Source organism: Aythya marila, assembly GCF_965140915.1.
Source record: "Aythya marila genome assembly, chromosome: 2".
NCBI classification, from domain to species: domain Eukaryota; kingdom Metazoa; phylum Chordata; class Aves; order Anseriformes; family Anatidae; genus Aythya; species Aythya marila.
In genome coordinates, this window is record NC_139043.1 from 90945687 (window position 1) to 90959900 (window position 14214).

Below are 14214 nucleotides of genomic sequence, written 5' to 3' on the forward strand. Positions count from 1 at the left end.
TTCAAATACAGTTTACACTGACATATTTAAAATTTGGAAGTGTGTTTATGTTTCACCAAAAGATTTCTGAAGAGATTGTTCTACATCAACTGTTTTACACCTGATAGCTGAAGTAACTTTTTAGTTTCATGCAAACTAGCCTTTAAGCAGAAGTTTTTAACGCTAGATTCTCAGAGCATCCTCTTTTGCACACTCAGTATGTTCTCTCCTTTTTATAGTTCAGATGTTTCAGACAACATAAAGAACATCCTACCTTCAAGAAGACTGCACAGACACAGCCAATTTCAAGTTTAAGTTTCGGAAGTTCATATTCTGTCAAGTTGAATGACCTGTTTTGCTTGTCTACTTATAGAAAACTGATGAAACCTTTCAATTGCCAGAGATCCCCATAATAGCTTATTTTTTAGTATCCCACTCCATCAAAGGCCTACCCAGAAAAATGATTATAAGGCTTAAAACCAGAGATGGACATGTAAACACCCTCTTTGTAGTTCTTTCAAGCCTTTTCTTACAGATTACTAATTCTGTTATTGCAACTGAACATACCATGACTCAAAGCTACATTCTCAAGTAAAGACTTTGAGAATTAGTTTAAAAGGAGAGCAAAGCTTTTTGTCACTGTGATGTACAGGAAAGTCATTCTGGCTGTTAACAGTTGTGAAATACAGGTATATCATTTAACTCACAACAAGTCAAAGAGAAGGGGGGGGGGGGGGTAAATAAAATAAATAATAAATATTAGGGGGAAAAATGCCCTCATTCTGAAAAAAAAATCTGTTAGTCAGGTCTCCTACATGTACAGAGAGCCACATGCTACAATTCTAAAGACAGTTCTTAGATAATAATAATTGTCTTAACATTGTTAAAAACAGATAAACCACTTTCATAAAGTATAAATGTGCTATTTTGGAAGGGATGAAGAGGAAGGGGGCTCTTTTGAAATTTGTTCTTAATTCCCTCTAATTACATGCCTTTAGAGAAAATTCAAATATTTTCTTACAGAGTATTCAGTCACCTGAGGGTTGTGAGGAACGTTCATTACTGGACTCATCTTCTGTCATTGAAATTGCCATGGCAATTGTTGAAGCAGCAATGGAAATCATCTGACCAGGAAGCTCTGCCCCTGTAAAAAAAATGTGTGTGTATGTAAATAAAAAAAGGCTCTGGTCTTAAAACGTTTTATTTGTCATTTGATATCCACTGAAGCTGCAGAAATAACAATAACAAGCATCAGAAATAACAAGAGAGGAAAAATATTTTTCTCAAAGTCTAAACACAAACTGTGTTCTTAAGAAACTGATATATCCAATAATTTGAGGTTACTGTAAGAAGCTTGCTGGATGGAGCTTTCTCACTACTAAACCCATACTGCTCATTTATTTCAAAGTTAGCCTTCAATTCCAAATTTCCTGGGCTTTACACTTGAAGCTACGTGTAGGATTCTCTAGAATTATTGAAATATATTCTAAACTTCATAGTTATGGGGGACTGGGCTTGAAAATATGAGTAACTACTTTGTTATGGAAAACAGTCAATTGCAAAGATTTTCTGTGAAGAACCAAAGATTCATTTCAACATACATAAACCACTTTGAAACAACTGTACTAAAATCTTACAGTTAATTCTGGAAACGTATATGATATTGAATTTACAGTAATACAGTCGAGATTCCCTCTCTTGACTTCACATATCTTTTGCCTCCAATAACAGAAGACATAGTGACTCATTCCTTACCAGAAGACTCCTTTCCATTCTGCTGCTCATGCAACATGCCTACAGTCATCAGAACAACTATAACCAGGAACACGGGAATTCTCCAGGAACCTGCCACAGAAGCTGAAAGAGATGGTATTTTTTATTAAATAAAATAATAATAATAATAATAAAAGATGGCATACACCATTGATGAACTCTGTACTTAGCAAAACTAAGAAAAGTGCCCCACCTACAAAAACAATCCAGGGAGAAATGAAAAAGTGTCAAAAGGCAAGCAGGCTTTCTTCATTCACAGCATCAAAGAATAGGAAAAACAGGCGAGCGAGTTTCAGAATTAATAAAGCAAGCTGTTAAAATTTCTAACATCAGTGACTTTAAACTATGCTGATGATGTACCTTAGAAAATAATTTCCAAACAACACACAGCATTACATTAAGATATACACAAAGGAAAAACATTTTAGAAATCAAAGGCAAAACAAATCCCTCCCCAAATATGGATTTATTGTTAAATCTCTAGGGTGGCATCAAGCAGTGCTTTTCTTGGGTTTTGACTTTTCAGCTAGTACTTCCAGAAAATATAAGACTGTCAAAACATAAGCATAAGCAAAGCCACTCTGTGCAGCTTCAAACCTCAGGAAAGTGTCCCTGCATGTTCAGAAAACTCCCTGAAACCTCTTGCTAAACCAAAGTTAATCATGAAGCATGCTCTGAAACCTTCCATCATGATAGCCTTTTATTATTTATTTATTATTTGCCTAATACCGCCAACATAAACTCTCGTATGATAATATAATCTGACACTGTTATATTAAATATGCAAATTTTATAGTGGTATAATCGCATGTTTAATACTAACAGATTATAGTAATCTTGTATTTGCATTAACATACTATACAGATCACACAGTAAATTTGTTTGAAATTGCTGGTATCAACATTCTTGTTGACTGCACTTGGTTGGGTGGGTTCTTGCTTTTTTTTTTTTGTTTTGTGTGTATTTTTTTTCCATCTTTTATTTCTACTGTTAAATGCATTTTACAGCTTGAGCCTTGGTTAATGACAAGTCTGAAAATATAAAATTAAAAAAAAAAAAATCCCAACCCATCCCTTCTGTCAGGGATCAGTAACAGGTCTGTTACTGCAAGAGCCAAATAAAGGGAAACCACAGCAACTGCACACTGGGCAGCAGGAGTGGAAGGCACAAGCTGCTCAGCTCCTTGATGCTCTTCTCATTCCTTACTCCAAGGCTCTCTGCTGGCCACGTGCAGCCAGTTACTGAGCAAAGAAAACCTGCATCTTGACTGAGGCTCTATCGAGGGATTTAGAGAAAAAGCAAGAATAGCTTTGATTTCAAGACAACTGAATCACTATGAACACATTAGAAAAATAACTCGTTGTTACTCACCTAGGTGAAAGAGCAGCATGATCCAGACAGGAACGGAGACTGCTTTTAAGTAGCGCTCGGTGCTTATATTCCACTTGAATGAAACCATCAACAGGTAACCGAGCACCAAGGTCCATATCTTTAAGAGAAAGATACACACGGATAAATATTCATACTTGCAATACAGACACATTTCTGTGCGCACACACACGTACCCCTAGCTGATACAGCAGGACTGATGTCAGGTTTTATTTCCCAAATGCAGGCTTCCAAAGGAAACCCCAAAGGAAGACTGTGCAGCTGAGACCAAGCGATTGCTCTGAACTTCCACTGGAAGGTCAGAGCCTAAATGAAAGGGGGCCACCAGAAGCACCAGAGGGGCCTCTGGGAGACAGAGCCAGCAGAGCACCACTCCTCCTAGCAGGGCACACTTCTATCAAAGAAATAATCAAGTTTATACCAAAGATGGTCCTTAAGAAGCTCAATAAAAACTGCTGCTCCTCAGCCGTGCTGGTTCACGGAACAGTCCTGCCTTTAAAATGACTCATGACACGCAATTTTATCAAAGATCATTTAACTGAAGTCAAAAAACATTTCTGTGGTAGCAGATGAGATGTGGTCATTTGCTTTTGCTGCTTGTAACTGCTTTCTACAAGCCTGCTCACCAGATAAATGACAACAGAGAATTCTAATTAGGACTAGAGATGAAGGACTTTAGCTTGGAAATGGTGAAAAGATGAAAGTGGAAACTGTAAGAGACAGCTAGAGATAGAAAGTTGCTACTCAGCAAAAGATGTGAAATAAAAAAAGGTATAAAAATATTTTTTAAAAGAGTGGTTCATTACTGTAAAATTCTTATCTATATAAATATAGATATACAAATAATAATATTTCTGATGTTTCTAAAAGGTCTGAAGGAAATCTCAACTACACAGAGCTCAGCAGCCAAGCACTGATGGAGCCAGGTAACTTCAGCAGGAGCACTCAGGCACTTAAGGCAATTCAAAAATCACTTCAGAAATGTGAGCAGACATATGCCCTTTTCATAAAATCTTTCACATCAAAGCTGGTCAGTCCAACTTTTCCACTGTCACCTATCTGTAGTCACAAAGCAATGTAATACTTCTGGCCAAATACAGGCTCCAGACTAAAGCCTAAAACTAATAAAACTCAGACATTTAGATTAAACTCAAAAAACAAATCAATTTTGACCTCAAGTGCATCACAGCATGCCTTTCACAGCACAGGTTCGTAACATATCCCCTCACAAGTTGTATTGCAGTGCAGTTTTAGGCAACTCAGCATGAAGGTGCTGCCCTACTCCCCACTATCAGCAACACAGCATCTGTGTGTCAGGCATATTCCAGCATTAAGACAATTTTTCTCTTTGGCTTTAATGATAAATTGCAAAACACTGACACTGAGTTCATAAATTAGGTCTTCTGGTTAAAATACACCACATGTCGGAGACTAACAAGGCATAAGCCTATGTTTCACAGCCAGCTGAAAGCAACTGACAAAGCAAATTCACATCAATGGACAGTGGATTTTATCCCTTGCTAACTTGGCAATAGCCTTATTTTTTTTTTAACCCTTCAAATGCATGTTATATAGCCCTTCCCACTGTTTTTTTCTGAATAGTTTCCAAAGGTTTTGGCCACATTAAAAGTGAAAGTGTTAACAACCTCTTCATTATTACACAACCATCTCAACAACAGCCACCATGGAAATGAACAATCAAAAGATACTGTCTACTTTCATCAAAATTAAGCTTTTTTAATTTAAGTTTAATTATTGCACTAAACCCAGAGTAAGTACAAAATCCATGCTAAACCACAATACATATAAATGTATTTGTATACAGCTAACCAGGTGACTAATGCACACACTTTGGATACTGCAGAATCCATCTGCTATCACAATTTCTTATTTACCAAGCTGAAGTCAGTCGCAGATACCTAACTTTCCCCATTTACTCCGAGATTTTAAATGCCGATCCAATCCCAATCATACTTACAGGTATGCACAACTCCCATATTTCAGAACTGTAGGATGGTTTAATCCCGTAAGCTTTCCTTCTTCTTTCCCTCACTTATCCTCATTGTCTGAACAGACAGCAAAGACCTCACTCCTCGTATCTCCTTTGCGTTTTGTAGCACCTCTTGCAAATTTAAAAAGATATTCTTTTGCCTTTAGACATATTAAAAATAAATAAATAAGCAAGCTGCATACTTCCCTGAATAAGTAACTGTAAGACTGCACTGCAAGTTCTCAGGGTTCATCATCCACTGCTGGGCTACAGCAGTAAATTTAAAAGACCAGGTCTAGAGATGTCTACGCAAGTCTGAGGGGCTTCAGTTCCTTTTAAACTGACAAATGGAGGAAAAATTACACCGCAAAAAAAAAAAAAGTTGCAGCTTTTATGTTAAGATCAAGCATCTGCTTCAGTGTTTTGATTTCCCTTTTAAATTTTACTGCTGGAACATCTAAGATTTATCAGCATGGCTGTTTCAACGTTACCAGAAGTCTGCTTCCAGTTGTAGTTAAAGCTGGGAGAACGTGAAAATCTGCGAAATGCCTTGGCATCATTTTTCAACGAGAATGAGCTCTCCTCTCTCTTCCTCCTCAGCTCTTGACACCGGTTATGTCGATGAGTAAAACCCTTTATTTGCACAGCTCCCCCTTCCTGTCAGCAAGTTACTCTCTACGGGAGAGGCTTCAGAGCTGAGCTCATTCAGCAGCTCGCTGCTGCTGATCACGAAGGCAGCTCCCTTCTCTCCCTTCTCTCTCTTCTTTCTGCACACCAGCCTTCACGTCCGCCCAGGCAGCTCAAGCTTCCTCAGCTGAAAGAAAACTACTCCGAAAAAAAGTTTATAATCTAATTCAGCTATAGCTGAGCATCCCCCAGTTAACAAACTTCCTGAATACTGCACGGAAACTGTCCCATCATAAACACGACAGTGAAGATCGAGGAGAATGAAGAACAGCTACTTCTGATATCTGCCTTGCCAACCTCCCAAACATTTCCATGTTTCAAATGGCATGTTTCAACTCTTCCTTCTTCTAGCTTTCTACCCTCTGCCTTTGGCGTCTCTAAATTTATTGTTTGTTTGTTTTGTTTTTGTTTCCCTCCCCTCCCCCTTTTTTTTTTAATGGAGTTATTTAAAGCAGCTTGAGGAAGCTCTGGATCCAATTCAATTCAAACATTTTCCTATTTCCAGTTTGCTTCAGGGCTACGACAAAACAAGAAAAACCCTCACCACTTCCCTCCCTGCAACATTTAAAAACGAAATTTTCATTTAGAAGTTAACAATTTTCATGAGTTTTTCTTAAAATAGGAAATACTTCAAACATTCACTAGCAGCCTTAATCTCTGGCAGCTGCCATACAAAATCCATCGACTGTGCATAGCACCTTCTGGTTCCCTCCCTGCTCCTTCATCAACCAGCTTTAAACAACAGCAAAGGATAAGCAGAGGAAAGGGTCATTTATCCTTCCCTGTACAGCTTCCTATTGCAGAAACCCATTTCCTCCAATAATATTTCCGTTATAAAAAAAAAAAAAAAAAAACACACACACAACCCTTTGGCATGTGATTATCACTTACTTTGAAAATCAGATTATGGACCATCAGAACAAGAGGACGCTTCCAAGCTGCCTCAAGCACACACCTATCTAGGCAGCACACAAATAAATCCCTACAAAAAAGGGACTTCCTCATTTTAGTATTCTGCAGTCAGCAGCAGTCACACACACACACCCAGGAGTCTTCTCAGCCAACTCCACGTGTGTTTTGCAAAGTTTTAAAATGGTGCTACACTGAGTGAAGCTGGTTGAAGAAGAGATCTTGTGACAGCAGCTCGTTATTTCTACCTCCTCGTCCTCGCTGGCAAAGGAACGAACCCATGGCAAAAGCTGAGCAGAACAGCGTGGACTTGAGAACTGAAGACACGCTAGGCTTTAAATGCATAGCTAAAACTACAAACATCCCAGCATCTTCTTTATCCGTACACTTGAAAATGTTTTTCTAAACAAGAAAATAGATAATAAGATGGCAAGTAAGGAATTACGGAAACGTCATTTTTATTCCAGTTTTCAGAAGCAAAATTAATTTCACCTGGCTTTACTGTGTATTGCACAGAACACAAGAGGGAAAGTTCAGCAGAATGAAGAAGTGTCACTGCCCTTCATTTTACACGGAGATGATTTTTGTCAAAAAATTGTGTCTTTTTTGAAGAGACAAAAAATCATGAACTTACGATTGAAATCTTGGTGCAGGCAAGAACTGACCTTCAAAACCAACACTGTCACACATGGGTTAAAAGTATTTTCAATGTCTTCTGCAACCTTTCCTAGGCTGTGAATTTAAGGAAATCCATTACATTAAGATATCCAGAAAACTGCAGCTCTGAATGCTAAAATGCCCCTGCATTTCATTTTTCCTGTCTTAATACAAAGGTTACTTAGGGGAATCTCTGTTAATAAAAAGCTACTCTGAAATCAAATGTTCAAGATCCACTTGTGAGAAGAGTGCATCGAATCCTCTCCCTGCAGACACAGCAGTGCTCCTTCGACATGCTTCATGTTGCCACTTTCACAGGAGACATCTCCTCAACCTAAGAGACTTCTTCATCTTCTTGTTTTGATTCACAGAGCATGGCTCAAATCTTGCTGGACAGATCCCTACCAATCATTCCTTCCAGAGGTGGTAGAAAAATATTACTGTGTCTAAATAATACGTATATATGAAAATAGCAAAAAATAACCAGCTTTATGTAGCTTTTATCATTAGGCTCAAGACTAGTGTCAGTTTGGTGCCTGGGGCTGCACCTCAGGCATATAAATTAAAAAAAAAATAAAAAAATTCATTACCTTTTTCAAAAGGCATCTCAAGGCAGGCTCTCCCAAAGCTGAGGGGAGTGTGGAAGGGAAAAAAGAAAACAAAACACTTCAAACATCCTCTTTTTTTCCTGCCCCTCCCCATCCTGTTTTCAGTAGGACACATGCGGTCTCTACAAAATCGATCTCTTTTGTGAAAATAAAACCAAAACTGTGGTTTTAGTAAGGTGTGTTTACAGCCAATGCCCGGCTGATTTATAAACCATGAAAGCAAATACTGAAAAGACTCTTATAAACAGCAGAAAGAATACTTAAGGGTTTTTTGCTTTTTTTTTTTTTCAGTGGTTGTATTTTTTGTGGGTGGTAATGGTTTGCGGGTTTTTTTTTTTTTTCTGTTTTGGTTTGGTTTTTATATGCTAGGAAAGTTTTAGAAATCTTCAAGCCTGCTCTAAGAAGAAATTTCTTTCTTTCCCAACTCGTTCTGAAACACCGCAAAGAGGAATTACGTAAAATTGTAAATCAGAACTGCATTTTCCTCATTTAGAGTCACACAACCCGACAGTCAAACTTAACCCTTTCCTATGCTAGAGGAGACACTGCCCAGGAGGTGAACTTCACCAAATGTAGACACTTTTATCCTTCGTTGGTGGCAGCAGGGAAGCCAAGCACCTTGGATGCCCGTGTCCCTAAGCGTTTGCCAAGAAGCACGTTTGAGAATTTCCATCTGCAAGGGATGCTTTGGGGACTGCTGACATCTAGTGCCTACACAAGAGAAGTTTCCCTGATGGATGTTTTTGATAATTTCCCTGAAAAAGAGCAGAGTCAACAGCCCAAGGCAGACAACACCGTCCTAGGCAGTTCCAATATGCTGCTCACAGCACACAATTATTTCCAAATTTGCTCAGCACTGCAGCGAGGAAAGGATTATTGGGTCCTCTAACAGCATCTAAGCCACAAGCACAAAATGAGTTGTACCTGTTGCAGTGAGAAGTACAGCTCTGCTAACACAGACCTACAGCTCCACACCTGAACCAAAAAACATATTAATATTACAGACCCACATAGAAGGACACAGCTCTGAACCTGACCAACAACTTGCGACAAACCACAGAAGAAAGACTGGTCGTGGGAGAAAGGTTTTGACAGCCCCGTGACCAACTTCACCCTGGAGAATCCTGCCAATTAGGATCGCATCAGATTTAATTTACTGAGGAGATGAGCTTCGGAGTCAATGCAGAACAGCTGTATAATTCATTTTATCTGCTGGGATCTACAAACGAACCATTTTCCATATAAATATGAGCACATGACCCCCACTGCAGAAAAACAAATACAACCAGTAGCTGGCATTTCCTGCGTAGTACTCTAAATGTAAAATCTTAGGCTAAACTAGTTTGAACTGCTGGCACAAGGCAAAGAAACTTCCCCTACCTTAAGTACAGTGCTGGATAGAAGATACTTCTTACAGAACTATGATGGACCAGGCAGTCCGAGATCAGTCTTCAGAAGGTGTGAGGGCTGTGAGGGGAACCATGCTGCAACTGGTATGGCATATAAACATACAAGGGCATTTTTATAGCCTGCTTTGGGACAGCCTCCCCTCTGATTCAAGAAAAAAAGATGCAGAAAAACTTCCTCCTTCCCTGTTATACCTAAGTGAAGTTCATGCAGAACGCATGTCCTCTACATAAAGTTTCTGCAAACAACCTGTAGAGAAGGCTGGAATCAGGGTAAGGAGCTCAAACAATTTACTGCTAGCTCCTATCTTTAAGGCCAGCAGTCTACTGCATTTCTTGAGCAACCTCCTTCAAAGAAGATACAGGAACTGTAAAGCAGGAAACTCCAAACTGGTACCCAAAAAAAAGCGTAATTGTTCTCAGTCAAATTCTACTAGCAGGCACCCTCTCGCTTACCTAGTACACCAGAGGGAATCAGAAAGGGAAACAAGGACTGTGCACATTCTTCCTTTCCACAAGCCTTCCAGGTGGTGCAAAGCTCCCAGTAAGGACACAGGCACTTTACACCTTTGCAAGACAGAACTGTGGCTGGCTGGAGCACAGACATTTGTAGTTCACAAGATAAAAATTGCCATAAACTACTGTGTGCTGCTACTCAGGTGCTGCTCTCACGGTCAAGGCGCCCCACGCAGCAACAGGCATTTGCTTGTCTCCTTTACACTTTTAATAAATGCTTCATTTATTATATTCCTGGCAAGAAAGTACTCCTCACTGCAAAAGGGAAAAAATTACTTATGTTAATTAAGTTGTTGTGAATTCAGCTATTTCAAAACACAGATCTGGATTGGCTTAGCTGGCTGCTAAAAGAAACAGTGAAAAAAAAAAAAAAAAGAGATGACCATTACTTTTGCTTATCACAGAGTATCTACAAACAAAAACAGATCTAATTTTCATGCAGGATACCACAAAGAAGGAGCCATGGAGAATTTGGGTCCCAGGAAAGAACTGAACAATGGAGCAAACTGACGTGCAGTATGCAAAACTCCTGTGTGGCTCAGAAGCAGAATGCAGACATGCAAACTTGGTCCTGCAAAGTAACACGGAAATTAAACAGCCTGTCAATGCTGAACTGCAGTTCAAGCAGATGCCACAAACCGACCCAGCTCAAGGCTCCCCAGCAGCACGGATAAAATTAAGTTACCCTGCTGCAGTTCTGAGATAATACAAATCGAGTCACGGCAAAATTCATGAAACTGGAAGAGGAAAACACTGTAAAATGCATAGATGATGCCAGGCTGAGCTGAGGTTATTTACCAAAGGAAGACCTTAGTTTCTTTCTCATATAGTGTCCTAGAAAGAGATTTTGGCAGCTCGCTTAGCTGGTTACTGGTTTGCCTAAGGAAGCCCATGGTTACTTATTTTGATATAAACTCAAATTTTCACAACTTAAGTCTGAAGAGTTTTAGGAACTTTTTTTTTTTTTTTTTTTTTTTGCCTAGTTAAGATCTTAGAGCACCTCAGTGAACACAAATGTCACATGAGAAACACCAACATGAAGCTGAAGGATCAAATGCTGCTAAACAAACCTGCACGGAGCATGCAGCCGTCAGCGCACTACAACCAGAGTCATGAGGCTAAATCAGCACAACTTCCTTTGGTAGTTTTCTATTTACCAGCTGTAACTATAGCTTAATTAAGTGAGCTTGAATAAAGGAGTGGACTTGGCCAAGTCACATAGTCTAGTAACACTGGATCTGTTAAACAGGTACGTGAATCCAAAGGAAAAGTCTTAAACTTATCAAATAAACTGCACAGCAACTAACTAAATCTTCAAGCCATGCTCATGTTCTTCCACCACTTCACTGAAGGTAAAGGGAAGAAGCTTGTACCTTTGTCTCTTAACGAAATGAGAATGAGAGAGACTGCCTGTCTTGTCTGCTCAGTCTTAATTATACTCCTGAGGACAAAGCAGACCAGAAACACTTCTCCCCTGACATCTCCCAGCACATGACACCACTTCAGAGTACAACTGCTTTTTTTTTTTTTTTTTCTTTCCTGGTATAAACCTCCAAAGCTGCATTTGAGGTTTCAACATACACTAGCCCCACCAGGGGGATAAAACTAGGATTCACACACACACAAATCCAAAGTCACAAGCCTGATAAGTTTGCTAATTGATTTCCTGGCAGTTTCTCCCTCTTGCCCACATAGGTGAATCAGTTTTAACCAGTTCTTTGGTTTTACCTCCATGTGTAAGTGGAAATAAACGCGTGTCACTTTCCACTCAAGGTTTCTGTCCCTGTTATGTTTCTGGGGTGTTGTTTGCTTTTTAAAGCAGAAGAGTCTAGCGTTAAAAGCCTGCTTTTAAAAAGCCTTGGACACCAAGGAAGCTGAGCGTGTCAACAGCACATCGGTACATAAGAAAAGTACAACTTTATTGATCCACTCTGCTCTCACACAGCCACTTAGTTCAGATATGTAGGTTTTGGGGGTTGGTTTTTCGCATTTTTCATTAAATATTTCTAAATAACAAAGCGAGGATGAGCTACAGCAGAGTTTTACTCTATGCACTGAGGGGAACAGAAGGCAAAGCAATCTCTGCCCATCCCCCTTATCACCACGCACACTTGTAAGTTGGCCACACAGCTTCAAGTTGGCCACACAGGTTCACTTGGCACTCCAACTGCATCAGCACTGCTTGGTACTTGAAAGAAATAAGTAAATAAATGGGTGCAGATCTGGAAGCCTGCAAGTATCTTGCCCGAGTTCCTCACAGTGCCTACAGCCACCTCATGCCCAAAACCTCCCCTGGATTACCCCGGTTTCGGGGCACCTCACAACTGGGTGTGACACACAGGTGCTGGCCGGGCTGTACCTCAGTCAGCGACATTTTAAAACCCTTTTGCACGCACCTTTACCAGGGCAACCGGGGCTGCCCCTCCACACCCCCCCACCTCCCCGCAGCCCCCCGAAAGCACCCCGCGCCCTCCTCACCCACTGGCTGCTGAAGTAGTCCAGCCCCTGGCAGATGAAGCAGGCGAGCTGGGCCAGCAGCAGCTGCACCCCCAGCGAGCTGCCCAGGCAGTAGAGCCCGTAGAGCAGCGGCCCCCCGGCGCCCAGCAGCAGCAGCAGGCGGCGGCGGCGCAGCACCTGCTGGCCCAGCGCCTCCACGCCGTAGTTGGCGAAGCAGGCGGGCAGCAGCAGGGCGGCCAGCAGCACCGGCGTGCCGGAGCGCTGCAGCCGGCCGAGCCAGCGGCGGCCCAGCGCCGTCAGCGAGCTCTTGAAGGGGTGCAGGAAGGTGCCGCACAGCACGGCCCAGAGCAGCGGCCGCAGGAAGGCCTCCAGGATGAAGTAGACCAGCACGGCGGCGCCGCAGCACAGCCCGGCGAACAGCAGCGCCCCGGTGTTGTAGAAGGCCTGCTTGATCGGCTTCTCCAGCCGCGGCAGCGACACGCCCGGCACCCCCGGAGGGGTGCCCAGCGGCAGCCGCGGTGTTGCCCCGGTCCCGGCCCCGGTCCCGGTCGCAGCCCCCCGGCCCCCCGGCGGCTCCCCGCGGCCGGCCATGGCGCCCCGCAGCCCCGCTGCCAGGGGGCGACGCCACCGCCGCCGCCGCCGGAGGCTCGGGCGAGGGCGCGGGGAGGCGGCCGGGGCCGGAGTGCCGCCCTGCGGGGAGGGAGGGTGCCGGGAAATGTAGTTTTTTTCCACACGAGGAGGCCGCTCCGGCCCCTTTTTGGCTTTTTTTTGGCAGCTCCAGCCCTCGGTTGTGGCGCTGTGAGGCAGCGCTCCGTGCGCTGCCTTCCCCCCCCCCCTCACAGCCCTCTCCTGAGGCGGAGCAGGTTTCCCACCTCTGGCGTGCAGCAGGCACGTTTCCATCTGTGAGGGCGACAGCTCATGTTTTACAGACAGTCCGAAAGCCTCAATAAACATGCTTGTTCTGAGTTAAGTTTGCTGAGTGCTGAGACCCCCGACAATCCAACAGTTTTCCTTTCACACCCCCCAAGCAGCCTTCACCCCGCTGCTGAAGCTAGCGGTGATGCCACCACGAAGCCTCCCTGGTGATCTTCCCCTTTCCTTCCGAATAAGAAATGCACGTCCCTCTCTACGACACATTGCAGAGGTGCATGCCCCTGAACATATAAAAAGTCCAATTGATTTACGAATTTAATATTTACATACAATTTTAACATTACATAACATCACGGTAGACCTGTGTCCACCAGGACCTCAGCCTTTCTGGTATGCTGTAGATACCCCCAGGCTGAAATTACTCCGAGCACAACCATTTCCAACATATAAAATAGGAAACTATTTCGCCATTTTTAAAGGCAGAGCAGTAAAGACAGCCGAGGAGTGCTGCAACCTATCTGTCCCATCGGCCCAGGAGGGAAAGACTCCGGTTTTTCCCACACTTGCTGTAATGTGTTGTGTCCTGCAGCTCTAGGTGGGGCAGGACCCAGCCAGTTTCTGCGAGCTTTTGGCTCGCAGTCCCTACTCTTCCATGCTGCGAGGGCTTTGCTGCCAGTTACACGCCCATTCCTGCTTGCAGAGGGCCCTCTCAGCTCACGCAGCTGTTTTCCTTTGCCAAGCAAACTGTGTGCCAGTTCAAAGGACTTTAATTTCATGCAACTGAGGCATTTAGAGACCTACGGGTACCTTGTTTGATCCTGATGGGAATGATGCATTACGAGCAGCTGTCCATAGGAGAGAGAAGCTTTTACTGCACCTGAAAATGATACTGTCACTCACAGCTCTTTGATCAAATACAACTACCTTCTGGCAGGGCGCTGAAATAGGTAACAAGCGCACATCGCTACCC

At 42.6% G+C, this 14214-nt stretch overlaps 1 protein-coding gene across 3 annotated transcripts in view; it reads right to left on the reverse strand.

The window, feature by feature from the left end:
- The window catches only part of TMEM245 (transmembrane protein 245), a 93189-nt gene extending 80163 nt beyond the window's left edge, over nt 1-13026 (reverse strand). For all 3 annotated transcript variants that reach the window (XM_082752935.1, XM_082752934.1, XM_082752936.1), the window contains exons 1-4: nt 12393-13026; nt 3124-3241; nt 1735-1836; nt 1016-1123 (exon numbers count right to left, since the gene is read on the reverse strand). In XM_082752935.1, coding sequence (XP_082609061.1) covers nt 1016-1123; nt 1735-1836; nt 3124-3241; nt 12393-12962 — 898 coding nt within the window. In that variant the 5' untranslated portion in view covers nt 12963-13026. The remainder of the gene's footprint in view (nt 1-1015; nt 1124-1734; nt 1837-3123; nt 3242-12392) is intronic.
- Nucleotides 13027-14214: the final 1188 nt, after the last annotated feature.